Raw genomic sequence first — 17,001 nt, 5'->3', positions numbered from 1 at the left:
ACGTTAAAATTGACTCTAACAACTACTCATGTTTTAGCTTTGCCAGATTTTACCAAACCATTTTATTTAGAGTGTGATGCTTCTGGTAATGGTTTAGGAGCTGTCTTAATGCAAGAACAAAGGCCCATTGATTTTTTCAGTAAACCACTATCTGGTAAAAACCTTAACTTGTCAATTTATGATAAAGAAATGCTTGCTATAGTCTCTGCAGTACAGAAGTGGCGTCCTTATCTACTTGGTCGACATTTCAAAGTCTACACAGATCACATAAGTCTTAAGTATTTTCTTGAACAGAGAATATCTTCAATAGAACAACAAAAGTGGTTGTCAAAATTACTTGGTTATGATTATGAGATACTTTACAGAAGTGGTACAACAAATCAAGCTGCAGATGCTTTATCTCGAATAGCTGATTCTCAACTATTGGCTATTTCTACTCCTGTATTCTTTGGAATTGATGAAATTATCAAAGAGTGTCATGATGATCCTGACTTAAGCACTCTTATTGACAATTTAAAGACTAATGCAGCTTACAAAGCTCATTATTCTTACAATGCTGGAATTCTCCGTTACAAAAATCGCAGTGGTGGTACCTACTTCAAATTGGTGTTCCAAATTACTCAAGGAGTTTCATTCTTCTCCATTGGGTGGTCATTCAGGATTTCTACGTACATACAAACGCCTTCAGCTCAATTTTTATTGGAAAGGTATGAAATCTTCAATCAAAGAATATATTCAACATTGTGAAACTTGTCAGGGCAACAAGTCTGAAGCAATTTTACCTCCAGGGATTTTACAGACATTATCAATTCCTACTGATGTTTGGATGGATATTTCTATGGATTTTGTGGATGGATTCCCTGTTTCGAATCGAAAAAGTTCTATTTTAGTGGTGGTTGATCGACTGACTAAATTATAACACTTTATAGCTTTGTCTCATCCATACACTGCTGCTAAGATTGCTGACATTTTTGTACGTGAGATTGTCAGATTACATGGTATGCCAAAATCCATAGTGAGTGATAGAGATCCTATTTTCATAAGCAACTTTTGGGAAGCTTTTTTATCCTTACAAGATACTCAGCTTTTCCGAAGTTCAGCATATCACCCTGAATCAGATGGACAGAGTGAAGTCACAAACAAAACTTTGGAATGTTAGTTACGTTGTTTTGCTGGAGTTAAGCCCAAAGAGTGGACAACTTGGTTACCATGGGTTGAATGGTGGTATAATACTACCTACCATTCCTCAATTAAGATGACTCCTTACCAAGCACTGTATGGTCGAATTCCACCAACAATCTCCACTTATATTCCTGGTTCTACAACAGTTCATACTGTGGATGAAATATTACAAGCTCGTGATCACATATTACACATTTTAAAAGCCAATTTAATTGCTGCTCAGACTAGAATGAAGACATATGCTGATGCTCATAGAACCGAACGTATATTTACAGTGGGTGATTTTGTTTTTATGAGATTGCAGCCATATCGTCAAACCACGGTACTTAATCAATCTTATTCAAAATTTTCTCCAAGATTTTATGGACCATTTCGAGTTCTTGAGAAGATTGGGTCAGTTGCTTATCGATTGGAGTTACCAGCTACTAGCAAGATTCATCCAGTTTTTCATGTCTCACAATTGAAACTGAAATTGGGATCCTCAGTTGAAGTGAATGCTCCTCTACCAACAAAACTAGATTATGAGGAAGTTCTAAAATGCAAGATGTATAAGAAGAATAATGCTGCTAGCACTAAATGGCTTGTTAAATGGAAACATCATTCCATTGACGAAGCAACTTGGGAAGATGTTGATGATCTTCTTCTTCGATTTCCAGACTTTCTGGCTTGAGGACAAGCCATTTTTCAGGTGCGGTGGGATGTTAGGACACCTATCCTACGACTCACTTTGTTTCTCTTTTAATGACTTACCTTATTTAGCATTCATCTTCCTTAGTTAATTAGTTCTAGAAGTTCTATTATTGGCAATCATTAGTTGCCTTAATTATTGGTAGTTTGTTTAAGAAGTCTCTTGAGCTATAAATACTCAAGCCCTTTATTATTTCAATCATCGAACTAAAACCTAAAAGTTTATTAATTTTCTTGTTATTTGCTTGTTTATACTTCGTGTGCATATCATCTTCACAACACTTTCATTTTGTGCATACAATCTTCACGTTACTTTGGTATTGAACCCTAATAGGATGCCTTGAGAAAGCTCTACAATGTCTAGGAAACTTCTTATGAGAATTTATTCTCGTGTTTTTAAGAAGGATAACTAGAGTTTGGAATAACCCTTATTGTGAGTACACATAGTTATTGTCAACGTTTTCATCTTGCAATGATTTTAGATTTATTTGTTTAAATTCTAAAGTTTATTTGGAAGACGATTTTTGCAGTATTAATCTTTATGGTTTTATGCATTGCAAATTGTTATGAGATATGTTGTTTACGTCCGTGAACCCCGACTGTCCCATACTTGTTCAAAAGTTATCTCTATTATATGTCGGTATGAAAGTATTGATAAAAGATATAATGAACTTTTGACTACAAAAGTTAAGCCTTTTATGTCATTATGCAAATATTGATCGAAAAAAGGATGAACTTTTGTTTACAAAGATTAAGTCAATTATATGTCATTGTGCAAATAGTGATGAAAAATAGAATGAATCTTTGATTATTCCGCAGTATTGGTCTTCCCTGATCCATATCTTATGTTGAGCATGACCAATTGAATTGATCATCTCCTTTGTGGTTAATTCAATTGTGATTCTTGGATACAAATTCATATCTTCATGTGATTTATTAATGTCCACAGAAATCCTTCTTTTCTTGTAAAAGTAAGGTCGCTCTTGTTGTTCTTTCAGGAATGACATTTTATGGGGGAGAGTTCTTACTTGAACTTGTGCTTAATTGCCAAATCTTTGTGGGGAGTGCGGCTGTGGAATATTGTAGGGGTTATCTTGTATCTTTATAAACTCCTTGATGAATGCATTTGGATTAGGCTATATGATGACATCTAAACAAGTTGATATGTTGTTCTCTTTTGGTCATGAAGTATCTCTATGAAAATTTCATGAGGATCCCACTAGTTTTCGTACTTTTGCCAATTTATATTGACAAAAGGGGGGAGAATTAATGTGTAGTTCACACTACAAATACATATGGTTTAATCATTATGTAAGTGGGAGTGGTTTTCATTGTGTGATGAAGTATTGACTAAGGGGGAGTGATACATATCACCATAGTATTGTTGTCAAAGTTGTGATACAATTGAAATTTGATGTTGTATAATGATACTATGATACTGTATAACAATGATTGAGAGCAAATGTTTTCTCATTGTTATTGCTACGGATTTTCAACAACTATGATGTTGAATTGAAAATCTTTAGAATTATTGGAGTACTTGGAAGTGACGAAGATTTCGAGTAATGTTGAAGAACCAAGGAGATCAAGCATTTGGATGAGAAGCTACAAAGTTTATTTATTTTGTAATCCATATGTATTGATAGTTTTGTCACTAAAATTGACAAAGTGGGAGATTGTTAGAGCACTGCTCGGTCGAACTCGCAAGCGTTGCTATCTCAAGCTTGTTTGTCAAGTTTAGTTGTCAAAACTATAAGTCTTGATTTCTAGTCTACTTATAGCTAAGTCTCGGACTATTATAGATTGTGTAGTTGAGCATTAGACTTCACGGTTCATCATTGAAGACGAAGAAATACTAAGGAGAGCTTGTGGAACTTCATCAACAAAAAGGTATGTGGGGACTGAAACTCATCTATCACTTGGAAAGTCTATTTTTACTCTATATCCTATATTAAGACATAAGTCGTGTTACGATATAGTTTTCTATTATACACATTTGAGATTTCGAGCTGAGTTTAACTCGCTTACATATTTCTCGGAATATGTGTTGGCAAGCTTTCGCTTCTACCAATTTCATCTTGATCATGTGAAAATCGCCTAGTAACATCTTATATGGTTTATGTGATACAATTATTTGGTGTAAACTTGGAATGTTTCGGTTATGATTATTTCAATAACTTGAAAATTGCTTTGATGCTAATAATGTGTGAAAATGGCTATTGTAATCCTCTAAGAAAGTTTCAATGATTGAAATAAGAGTTTAGAATACTTAACCATCATTGGATTATAAACATTTTGCGCATTCTTGCATGTATGTAATCCATGACCGGAACTATAGTATGCGTACCCGTATGTTTACCTGTTGGTTTGAGAAGTCCGAGAACCTAAGTATGCGTACACGTATGCGTACTGGCGTAAGGTTCATGTCCGAGAATTTCTGCTGGGATTGGAGGTATGCGTACCTGTTCGCGTACTGGTGAAACCCAATTTCAGTCCGGGTATTTCAAGTATGCGTACCGGTTGGCGTACTTGAAGGTTAAAGTTCTAAAATCGGTTCAGTACATGAACTAATACATTTGTATATTAAGGAATGCATTTTTTTTAAAACGTGGCTATAATGTTCATGAATTGATTCGAGAGAATCAAACCGATTTTGATTCAATTGTGTTCTTGCATACTTCTATGAGAATATAGCAATTGAAAAACTCTTTAACTAGTTTTATTTGAGTCATTTGAACTAGTTATGGTTAAGATGAATAAGGTTGATATGAGAGTGTTCATATGGATAACCTTGGTTTACTATTGTTGACCCAACATGGTGTATACTTTAGGTATGGCTACATAAACCTAGATGAAGGTGCATTTTATTTGTGTAACAAGCTAAGTTCGATCTAACGGTTGAAGGATATTAGCTTGAAACTAATCAGGTTTTCATCTAACGGTGAATATTGAATGCTTAGTTACCAAGGTAGCTTAGATTGCAAACCCCGATTTGAAAACTATATAAAGGAGAACTCTAGTAACTGGGAAACCTAATCCCCACACCTCCTGTGTGATACTAGTTGCATAATCTAGAGTCGATTCTCATTTAACCTTAGGCTTTTCATTGAAACCTTGTAGGTTAACGACTTGAAGACTTCATTGGGATTGCGAAGCCAGACCCAACTATTTTCTCTGTAGTTGCCTGATCTAATCTTGTTGTTTCTATCGTGTTTGAGTACGATTTTATTTAAGATTGGCTCGAGATTGAATCTCCGATAGGCAAGATAAAAAGTAGTCACAAACATCTTCGTCTCATCGTTTGTGATTCCACAATATCTTGTTTCGCTACCATACGATCAAGATTATTGTGAGTTGATTGATATTTCTAGTATGTACTTCGGGAATATAAGTGCGGTATATCAATTGGTTCCTGTTCACCTTGATTTATCAAAAGACGGAACAAAACTCGTAGTTATTTCTGTGGAGAAAGATTTATCTATTCCTATAAACTTTTTTGTGTGAGACAAATTTGTTTATCAAGTCTTCGACTTTGAGTCGTAGCAACTCTTGGTTGTGGGTGAGATCAGCTAAGGGAATCAAGTGCGTAGTATCCTGCTGGGATCAGAGAATTAAGGAGAGCAATTGTACCTTGAATCAGTGTGAAATTGATTAGGGTTCAACTACAATCCAGTCCGAAGTTCATTGGTAGTAGGCTAGTGTCTATAGCGGCTTAATACAGTGTGGTGTTCAAATCTGGACTAGGTCCCGGGGTTTTTCTGCATTTGCGGTTTTCTCGTTAACAAAACTTCAGGTGTCTGTGTTATTTCTTTTCCGCATTATATTTTATTATATAATTGAAATATCATAGGTTGTGTGTTGAATCGATCAATAGGGAAATCCAACCTTTAGTTATTGATTGAAATTGATTGATCCTTGAACATTGGTCTTTGGTACCGTTCAAGTTATTTCTCTTATATTCAATCGGGCTCACAGATTCCTATTTGCTGATTGCAGATTGAATTGAGAGATAGAGATACAAAACTCTTTGATATACTTTTCTCTAGGTTGAGTCTAACTGTCTAGTTGATTCTCTTGAAAGTATATTAGAGCTTGTATATTCAGATTGCCAAACGAATTGTTGGGTGTGGTTGTTAGACCCCCTCTTTTTCACACAACACCTTTCTTCCTTACCAATCCAGCATATCGGTTCGGCATTTTGAACCATTCATCTTGCTTTCTTTGTTGTTTCCTTTTCTTAATACTGCGACCATCTCTTATAATAATTTCACCTCCATATGGAGTATTTCTCTCCTTCCATTTGCTCTTTTTTGTATCACTATCATTTTATTTTTCAGTAACTAGAGATTTTTCCTTTAATAACTTTCTTCAGTTCTTCGGCAGTAATAATATTCCTTTATGAAACATTCACTCTTTATTCTTATTAGTGCATTCAACATTGTTGCTTCCTCTTCTGGGTTTAATCTTCTTCTTTTAACACCTCTATTCATATGTTCATTTTATCAATCTTATGCCACTCTCATAAATCCTAAGAAAAGTTGTATCTTTTGATAAGGAATCAACTCTTCTATTATCTTGCACATTTTTACCATTCTTAACTTTATTCACTCCTTTTTCATCTTGAATGGTGATTCTGGGACAGTTTCTGTTGCGACTGATCTTTCTTGCCTCACAACTGCTTTTGATTTGCTCAATATACCAAAATTCACTACAGGAACCATGTGGAAGACAAAATAAGAATATTCTTAGTTTAATGGTTTCTTTATCTCTACCATCAAGGATGATAGTCTTTACTGATTTGTAAGAGGTTTGGTGATATCAACAATAACATAAGCTACAAAATTTCCTTGCTTATTGAGAGAACCAGACAGATTTAAAACTAAACCAACTTCATTAGAAACTCTTTTAGCAACACAACCCCTTTCAACCAGATCACTTCTCAAATCAAATTGAATCCAGAAATCTTGAGCTCCAAAGTTAATATTGTCAATCTTGTCATCACTACTCCATATTCTCGTTATAAGCAATTTTCCATGAAATTTGTTGGGATTAGAGAAGAAAGCAGCAACAAAATCTTTAGCAGAAGTGAACATGATGATAAATACATAAGGATATGCAGTCTTTTTTATAATAATTCTACCCAATGGAGACCCGACCATATTCAAATCAAAGACCATTTCATCTACTCTGAAGCCTCTTGGATCATCCCCTTTTTTGATTTCCTTAAAAAATAAATATTAGCTAAGATTCTAGGAAATCTTCCCTTGTCTATCATTATTAAGGATAAAAGCAGGAAATCAATATGAACTTTGAAAGAAAAGATGATTAAATCAGACTGATCATACATTTATCTAGTAAGGTGAGTAATAAAGTCATTTGTATAAATATCTGACGTTACACTAAGTTGAGTGGTTTCTATTAGATGAGTAAATTTTAAAGAAGCAGAAGTCTGCAAAGGTTTAGTCTTTTATCTTACTATTAAAAGAGAAAAATGAGAGATGAGAACGAGATATTTTTACTTCTCTAGATTGCATAGAAATAGTGAGATGGAGTCCCTGCAACTTAATGCCACTTGTAATGAAATTTTCATCATATTGCATGTAAACAGTGTAATAGAGTTTGAGGAACAGATTGTCACTTATAGAGAACAATCGATATTTCTGATGGCTTGAAAGATATAAAATCTTCGAGCAGACATAATGATAGTATAATCAAATCCACTTCTATACGCTTTTACTAACGAAATATTCACACTGACATCACTGATGATTGCATACAAATGAACTTGGATTCCTGTTATATTATGTTTGTCTTCTTGAGGAAGTATAAAGGGCACCTCCATAATCAGAAGTTTGATCCGAAATCAGCTTTCTCACATCCTCTCTCTGAGAAGAGTAACTTACTTGAATTGATCTCCACTGAGCATACGCTCCACTTGGTCTTATCTCTGTCTCTTTATATTTATATTACTCTCTAATAACGATGATTCAATTCAATATAATCCAAAATACTTCATCTGAATTAATCTGTCATGGTATCATATCATCTCTTTTGAGATATTTCTTCGATCGTGACTTCTTTCAAAACCCTAAAAACCTTCATCAAAACTCTATAGATCTGCTCCAATTTTTCAGGTATATATCATGTCTATCTATGGTCCATCAAATTCTCAAAACCTAAATAATTTGGTGAATTACTTTCAATTATAGAGAACAATCGATATTTCTAATGGCTTGAAAGATATAAAATCTTCGAGCAGACATAATGATAGTATAATCAAATCCACTTCTATACGCTTTTACTAACGAAGTATTCACACTGACATCACTGATGATTACATACAGATGAACTTGGATTCCTGTTATATTATGTTTGTCTTCTTGAGGAAGTAGAAAGGGCACCTCCATAATCAGAAGTTTGATCCGAAATCAGCTTTCTTACATCCTCTCTCTGAGAAGAGTAACTGACTTGAATTGATCTCCACTGAGCATATGCTCCACTTGGTCTTAGCTCTGTCTCTTTATATTTATATTACTCTCTAATAACGATGATTCAATTCAATATAATCCAAAATACTTCATCTAAATTAATCTGTCATGGTATCATATCATCTCTTTTGAGATATTTCTTCGATCCTGACTTCTTTCAAAACCCTAAAAACCTTCATCAAAACTCTCTAGATCTGCTCCAATTTTTCAGGTATATATCATGTCTATCTATGGTCCATCAAATTCTCAAAACCTAAATAATTTGGTGAATTACTTTCAACAACAACAAAATCTGAATTCAAATTTTACTCTTCCATTTCAGAACTAGTAATTTCATCTCCATTAAACTTGTTTTTTCTAACTATCTCTTATGGAAACATCAACTTGAATCAATTCTAATAAGTACCATCCTTTGAAAAAATTATGGAAAATCAAGTCATGGTGGTGAATTCGGATTTTTTTTTTTTTTTTTTTTGGCATCTTGCCTTAACGCTTTTTTTGCTTTGTCGATCTTTTCTGGTGTGATGGGATTTTCAACTTCAAAGCTTATTGGGATTATCTCAGGATTGAAGTCTGTGATAACTTTCTTACCGGGAAGATTTTACTTCGTGATCAACTTTAATCGATTCATCGAGGTAATCTTTTTTAGTTTCTTATTTACATAACCTCAAGGAAATCACTGATAATTTAGCTGCAATTGATAAACATGTACTAATAAGGATATTGTTATGTATACTTTGAATAATTTAGGTAGACATTTCACTTTGTGATTACAACTTAAAATCGGGATAAGCCTTACATATTTGTTGAATTAAGTTCTTGTTTGGTTCATCACAAGCAATGGGTAAAAATTCAACAGCAGGATACGGCTGTGCTTTTGGATTCTACAATTTCACCATCTGCTTTGACAATCTTAAATACTTCTTCTGAATTAATTTTTTTTTTTGATAAACATCCTGAATGAAAATATCATTTAATTAGGGCTCGGTAACATGGAGAACCCACATTGGGCCTGAGCATACTTTTCCCAAAAATAACGAGCCCACTAGATCTTCTGGATTAAGCATTTTCCAGTATGGGCTTGAACATGGAAGATTCAATTACCCTTTCATAATAATAAGAGATATCGATGTTCCTTCGACTTGTTTTATCTGGCTAAAGTATGCGCATCTGTTACTTCCATGTCCCTTTGCTATGGAGGCTTGGGGTTATTTCAAGCTTCGTCTGAATTTGCATTTTATTCGGCCTAGTTGATATATAATTGCAGCAATTTTCTCCCGGCAATTATTTTTTGGTCCCAAGCAACATGATTGATGATTCTCTGGAATTTACTTATTGGCTTATTGCAGTCATTTGGAATTTGTGGCATATGTTTGGGATAAGCATTTGTCAATATGGGTGGTTTAAACATGGAGGATTCGATCACTTGACTGCTAGAATAGAGTCACTTGTTCAGGGCTGTAGTGTTTATTGACTGATAACTATTCTTTTGTTCCTTTCGTTTTGCATGACATATATCTTACTGTCTGGCGGTGGACTTATTCCCACAGCTAATCAGACACTGTCCATAATTCAAAATGACAGTCGGACACTAACAAGGCAAATAGTAGTAGTTGTCACTTGTCGCTATAATAGCATGGCTGAGATGATTTGAGCTGCCAAATAATACACACACATCAGTACAGCATCAATGGACCCTTTGATAAAGAAATTATTTTGGTGATTATATGCTGAAATTAGGATGGTAAATGAGTTTTTTCATCACAACTAGATGTGTATTAGCCCCCAAGGTATTTACTTCCACTCTTTTTCCTTGCATTTTCTATTGACTTGAATGAGCACGCGGTCAAGTAATCAACCAAAGTACATGTGATGTACCAACTACCAATTATGTAAGCATTCTTGGTCACATTCTGAATGAGTAAACCTCAAGAAAATCCTTTTCTTACGAGGGTAAAACACTTTGAACAGGTCAAAAGTTGGCACATTCAGGAAGCCAAATCAAGCAAGCAACAACCTTAGCATTACCAATAGACTTTATCTGGTGAATCATCATCTCTATGTGGTAATTTGTGTTATGAAGAACCTTCTACAACTTCTTCACCAACACTTTAACTTTTCTGTAATGGGAGGCTTAAACCACAACTGTAGCTTTTTCTTTTGTTTTAATTGGGAAACCAGCTGTTATTCCATATAAGATCTTCTTTGATTCCTATTACTTATTCAGCCAGATCTTTTTGATGATGACAATATACACTACGTTTCTTTTGCACGAAGTATAGGACTGCCAGCAGGATGCTAAGGCCTCTGAGATGCACCCTGGCAACATATTTCTCAGAAAAATTGAGATGCTGCACAGTAAAACATTTTTCTCAATATTTTACTCATGTTTGGAAAATCCCCATGATAGCTGCAAGTTGGATTTGTACCTCGGAACTCTCGAGTCCTAATACAACTACCAAATGTCTGACCAGCTCAACTGCTGAACATTTACAGGCCTGAGATGAAACCCTTGCCTGAGAATCCTGAGATGCACCCTTGCAAAGAAAAAATCCTGAGGGGCCAATGTGAAACATTTATTCCAAGATTTTTCTAGTTTGGAAAAGATCAGTTTTTCCGTTGCATAGACAAAGTACCACTTTTCTTATTTGAACTGTAGTACATAATTGCTGGTAAAAGTTGAAAAATCTAATCTGATCTAATCTAGAATCAGAAATTTTTTACTGCAACAAAAAAGTAAAACATAATTTAATGGTAATTCAGTACCTGATTAACTAATCAATTAAGACAGTATATCCAAAATATTACAGATCAGATTCAGAACATAATCATTTCATAATTATCAACAGAAAGTAAACACACAAAAAAAAAACAGTTGAATCCACAGTGAAGAAAAAAACTGTATTACCTCTGTTTAACTTTTTTTTTTTTTAACCCCAATATTTTTCTCTTCAAATACATGATAAAACCAACTAAGAATGTTGGTTTTGTTTGCAAAATTTTGTAAACACAAAGAAACAATCTCAGACTCTGAATCAACAATATCTCCTCCACTACTACCTCTTTTGATTCTAACAAAGAACAAATAAAAAACCCTAGTTTAATTTCTACAAACTATATACAAAAAAAAGAATTTGAATAAAAGAAAGTAACCAAAAAAATTAAAAAAATTCTATGATGATGATGTAGAAATGGGCTTATTCTGTAAAAGCTGATGATTGTGTGTTGATAAATGGAGATCATAAGGAGCCCAAAGATGATCTAAAGGACAAGGATTACCAGAATCAAGTCTAGTCCATGGTTTGCCTTTACCACTCCAATGTAACAAACTTACAGGACCAGGATGTAAAGATCTACAGCTACCTTTCACATTATCACCACCTAATCCATGTTGATTCCATCTGTGATCAATAGCTTCAACATCACCTCCAAAAACAAGTAAAAATGGTGGTAATGAACCTAATTCATAAATCCTCTTCTGTTTTTGTAATTCCATCCATCCTTCAATTCTTCTTCTGTAATTCCCTTGTCTAAATCTCTTCAACTCCATCACCATTACCCCTGTATTGAAATAACATGGATTCCTCCCTGAGAAAACTCTTGATAAAACTGGATCTGCCCAGAATCCATCTGTGAAATATTTGGTGAAATTTGCATGACAATACTCTGGTGCTCCAATGATTCTTGACTTTGTTAACTCAATATTCCACAATTTCTGGATATCATCAACTACTAAAAGATCTGAATCGAGATAAATCACACGATCTATACAGACATCAAGGATATCAGCCAAGTAATTTCTCGCATAGTTTAATGGATTCTCTAAAGCTGAACGAATTGATGATGAAATTAAGTTCTTGACCAAATCATCTTTGAACAGATAAACTTTGAAATGAAGAGAAGGGAAAGTAGATCGAACTAGTTGAGTTAACGGTGATAGCTTCTCTGAATCTGATTCTGCTACAATGAAATGAAGGAATACGTTTTCCGGACAAGAAGCATGAGTTAGAACTGACGAAACTGCAGCCATTGATCCTCTCAAATACTCTACATCCAATGTCATAGCTATATGAACACGAAACCGATCACAGACAGATGATGATGTAGTCGCCGGACATTCAGCTCCGTTTCTGTATTCAGGCGCTTCGGCAAATCTCGGCAACTGGTTTTTTAGATCTGATTTGATTTTGAATGATCGGATAGTATCAGAAGGTTTAAACAAAAACCCTAAAACAAGAACAAGAACACCGACAACGCTAAGAACATTATGATTCCTAGATTTTTTTGACATCTTTTTTTCTTTTAACTCCGGAAAGTGAAATTCCGGGAATTTGATTTTTTGATTTTCCTATGATTTCCTCTTCTTCTTCTTTCTCTTATACTGGCATTCCGGTAAAGAGAGAAGAAGGAGAGATTGATTGCTAGAAGGAGAGAATGGAAACTGAGAGAGACGAGTCAAAGAAGTAATAGAGAGGAGGAGGAAGGTGAACAAGCAAAACGCGGCTTCGTAATTAAAAGTAAACACGGTTTTTTGATAGAACCCGTGTTTGAGGGTGTGTGAGCTTTCTCAGTGTTGAAGGGGTTTTTATATGGAACAAGAAAAAATTATTTTATGGTGCGGCTGTCTAGGTGTTGAGCTCTTCTAGTTCTAGAGTTGCTTTTCGTTGGTCATGGATGGTGACTCGGGATGGTGCGGCTGGCAAGGAGTTGAGCCCTTCCAGAGTTGCTCGGCCAATTATTTTTTTGGTTCACACATCTTGTTGGTCTTGTCTTGTTGGTGAATGAGATTGTTCTCCAAAGGGACATTGTGCGGGCATGATGGCCTTAGGCTAAGGCTTAGTCCTACGGTGCTTCACAGTTTAAGATTCAACATCTTGACTGTTACAAAACTGTGGTCAAAGTCATGATTCCACACAGCATTTAAGCAGTTGTTTAGTCGTAATCTGGAATTAACGCCGCAGCGACCAACAGTTTGGCGCTCCCAAAATTGATTTAGCGTCCAATAGCTTGGTGTTCTAGAGGATATCTTCCTCGAATATGCTTGTGAGTGACTAAAGTCTGGCGCTAAATCGTTTACCGCCAAATCGTCAAGTAATATTCTCCTCGAATATGTTTAATCGTCCAATGGTCAAACGCCTAATTGTTTACATGCCGAATAGTTGGTCGCTCGACGTCTTTTCACTTGGCGCTTTCTCAAAGAATGTTGAATCACTGTAGAGGTTGATCGATGAGTAAAACTACGTGGCATGATGTTGAAAGTTAAATGTGGAAGCACCATAGGACTAAGGTTAACATAAAATTGGTTAAAAAGACCAAAATCAATAATTCCTGGGTGAAATGGACAGTTAGATTTTGATACTGTTTAAATGGACAAAAATGTAAAAATAGGCAGGAGTAACCAGTTTCATCGTGCCCATTTTCAAATATTTTTTCTTATTTTTAATTTACACAGGATGTGTCCAGTTTCATACTTGCTATTTTTAAAATTTAAGCTATGATGAATCCAGTTTCATTCTTGCTATTTTTTTCTTTGGTCATTTCACCCAAACTATTTTTTACTCGTCCATTTGAACTGTGATTTAAAAATATTTGGACAAATGACCCATTTTCCGTAAGGCTAAGTCGTATGTACCTTGATTGGAGATTCAACTCCCAAAAACAATGGCCAATAAAGTTGAATCAAGTTGTGGTTCCAAACTTTACGCAATACGCAAGGCATGACTTGAATTAAACTCCTTGCACCTAACGGTTTGGCGTAAGCAAAATTTCACTTTTGCGCATTCACATAGGTAATTTGATCCAACTGTTACGCTTTTTTACCCAAACTATTGGCCCCCTTTGCGTCGTATCATCAAGCGCGTTCTCTTGATTTAAGCAAAAACCGTAAAATTCAGCTCCTTATTCCAGATGAATTTACCAACGATAAGACTTAGCCTTAAAATGCAGCATTTGTTCGAAGCTCTCCTTGATAGTTATACAGAAGTGGCTGAAGATCTCTTGGCAGTTGTAACCCCTGCGTGCTCAACTATTGGATGAGTAGTGGGTGTCCAGTGGAGCTCATTGAGTTTGTAGTAAGTATTTTCTTAAATTTTGCACAACATTCACTCTGTGCAATGTTGTGCGGATGGCATGGAGGCATCTCATCACGAATTTAATCATGAGATCTGTTAGGAACGACACGAATATCTACTTGCAGGACTTACAATTTGGTGTGCGGACTCCTAGAAGAGTGTATGTACACCTTTCATCATCCACCACGTGTACAGAAAGAGACACGTGGAAGGCATGCAAAACAAGATATCAAAACATGATAGCAAGCATCTCATCAGAAGATGCCACCGGTCAGCAGATTTGACGGTCAGGGATAGAGGATCACAGAGGTATGATGGCTCAGAGGAGCACCAGATAATACCCCTTGAGTGTTATCACACTCAATACCGAGGAAGATCCCAGATCAACGGCCGAGAGGAAGTTTGGCTGAGACAGATGTGACCAGACAAAGAGACACTTGTCTGTCACGAGCAGACACCCATCTACCCGCATTAAATACCAACGAGATATACACGTGTCAATCGGCTCGTGGAAGAGGCGAGGATAATCCTTCGTATTCAAGCTCAGGCCGCAGCATATGTCGAAGACCTCTGCGTAATAGGCACAAAGCACAAGAAGATAAGATTACAACGGCGCCTCAGAAATGGGATCCACGTTCCAACCCTATAAATACCCCTCTCCACTAAGAGAGAAGGGGTCGACCAATTTAGAGCAATTATAGGAGAATATAGGAGAGAGAAATAGGAAGAGTAAGTAATCCCCCTACTTCCGCAGACCTATATATACTCTAAAGTCATTCGACTATCTTTGTAACCATTCAATACATAGTGAACCACCAGCCCCGTGGATGTAGGCCTTAGTGTCGAACCACGTAAATCTGTCTTATTTACATTTCAGCACTTTACATTCAGCGTTAAACTTCATAGGCTTTACATTTATTCTTGATTCTTGGTTTATTCCTTTATACGAACATTATTTATGATAATACTCGACTAGACAATGACAAGCCCGAAGGCTTCGAAACGATGAATCGATATAATCATCCCCTTTACGCATACGACGTACAATTCTAGAATTAGGATGTATGCGAATATTGCTTGTGAACACGTGGATGGATTCATGATTTATGTGTTCACAATCTGGCCCTAGAAACAGGGACTTTGTCCCGGTAAAAGATTTAACTTATCCTGTGATTTCACCTTAAACGCGCATTATGATTGTGCCCTATTCTGGGTTCAGCGTGCTTTCAAAACCTTTTTTATTTTGGGTTTAGCGTGCTTTCGAAACCTTTTTTATTCTGGGTTCAGCGTGCTTTCAAAACCTTTTTTATTCTGGGTTCATGGTCTTCATTTTCACAAACACCATTTCAAAGCAGACAAATCCACGGCTATCTATCATAGATTTGCACGTAAGGCGTTTTTCTTTTAAAACTAAAACTTAATAATCCAGATTCATGGGTTCTCGCGACGGATCTTCCTTTTCAAGAGTTTTCTTATTCAAAAGTAGTCTGAAAACAAGGTCCATGATTGTTTATTAGAGGATTTGTATTGCAAAAACTAGACCGATGGAGTCTTTACATTTTTCTTTTATTAAGGCCCTTGGGCAGCTCATTTCCTTCTATTCCAATAATCTTGCGGATACGAATGGCACTAACCCGATCCTCGTGGATATCTTTGGTTCTCTTTATTTATTCCCCTATGCAGAAAAAGATTAAAAATGGAAAAGATACTAGAGGCAGGAAAAACCAAAGCCTCATCAAAGGAGACACTGAGGATTACCCCGTCATGACCCGAAGCAAGCAGAAAGGAGACAAAGCTAAAACAGCTACTCAGAGGCAGGATGCTGCGGAAATCACCTCACCTATGAAGACTAACTCCATTGCAGCCGTGGCTCTCAAAGCAGCAGCCACAAAGAACAACGCAACTGTTATGGCTCTCTAGGCTACAGAAGCTAACAAGACTTTGGTTTCAAACCAAATCCATCAACAAAAAGAAGGGGTGGAAGAATCTATGACACATCAGCCCGCACATCCACTAGTCTTCGGAATGCCGTCAACCAACGGCCAGAATCAAACCATACCAGTGGTTTTATTACCGCGGGTGAAAGCTCAACCGAGGGGACCAAACTTGAAGATACCAACAATTGAAGCTGATCCTCGGCCACCCTTAATACACACAGTAGACGAAGGGGGAACTATGGCCGTAGGGGTACAAGCCGGAACTCCCAATCAGGGATCAAACCAGTCCCACCGACTGATGGTAGAGCTCGAAGAATTGAAAAAGAGCCAGCAGGTCTACGCAGATGCCGTAGCTCTTCTGGCCAGGGAGAACCAAGACTTGAAAGATAGGATTTCCCAAAGCACGAAGACTAGCCAACAAATGGACGAAGCAAATTCTAAGGCACCAGAGCCTAATCGAGACCGAAGAATCATCCTAGCAAACGCCGCCAGGGGAAGCAGTGCATCCGATCCGGAATATGCCGCCTAAGACTTAGACTATTATGACAGTGAAGTTCGAAGAAAGAAACGCTCAACTGAGCATGAGAACGTGGAATATTACCGCGCAATGGAGGAGCTGCGTGATGAGATGACGGC

At 36.3% G+C, this 17,001-nt stretch overlaps 1 protein-coding gene across 1 annotated transcript; it reads right to left on the bottom strand.

Moving 5' to 3' along the window:
• Positions 1-11,242: 11,242 nt before the first annotated feature.
• LOC113334116 (probable galacturonosyltransferase-like 9) lies at positions 11,243-12,927 on the bottom strand. Its single transcript, XM_026580454.1, has one exon. It carries the CDS (start codon positions 12,646-12,648, stop codon positions 11,530-11,532), a length of 1,119 nt encoding a protein of 372 aa, XP_026436239.1. The 5' UTR covers positions 12,649-12,927; the 3' UTR covers positions 11,243-11,529.
• Positions 12,928-17,001: the final 4,074 nt, after the last annotated feature.

Source organism: Papaver somniferum, unplaced genomic scaffold (assembly GCF_003573695.1).
Source record: "Papaver somniferum cultivar HN1 unplaced genomic scaffold, ASM357369v1 unplaced-scaffold_135, whole genome shotgun sequence".
Lineage (NCBI taxonomy): Eukaryota > Viridiplantae > Streptophyta > Magnoliopsida > Ranunculales > Papaveraceae > Papaver > Papaver somniferum.
Note: the sequence above shows the minus strand (reverse complement) of the source record. Positions and strands in the feature narration are given on the sequence as shown.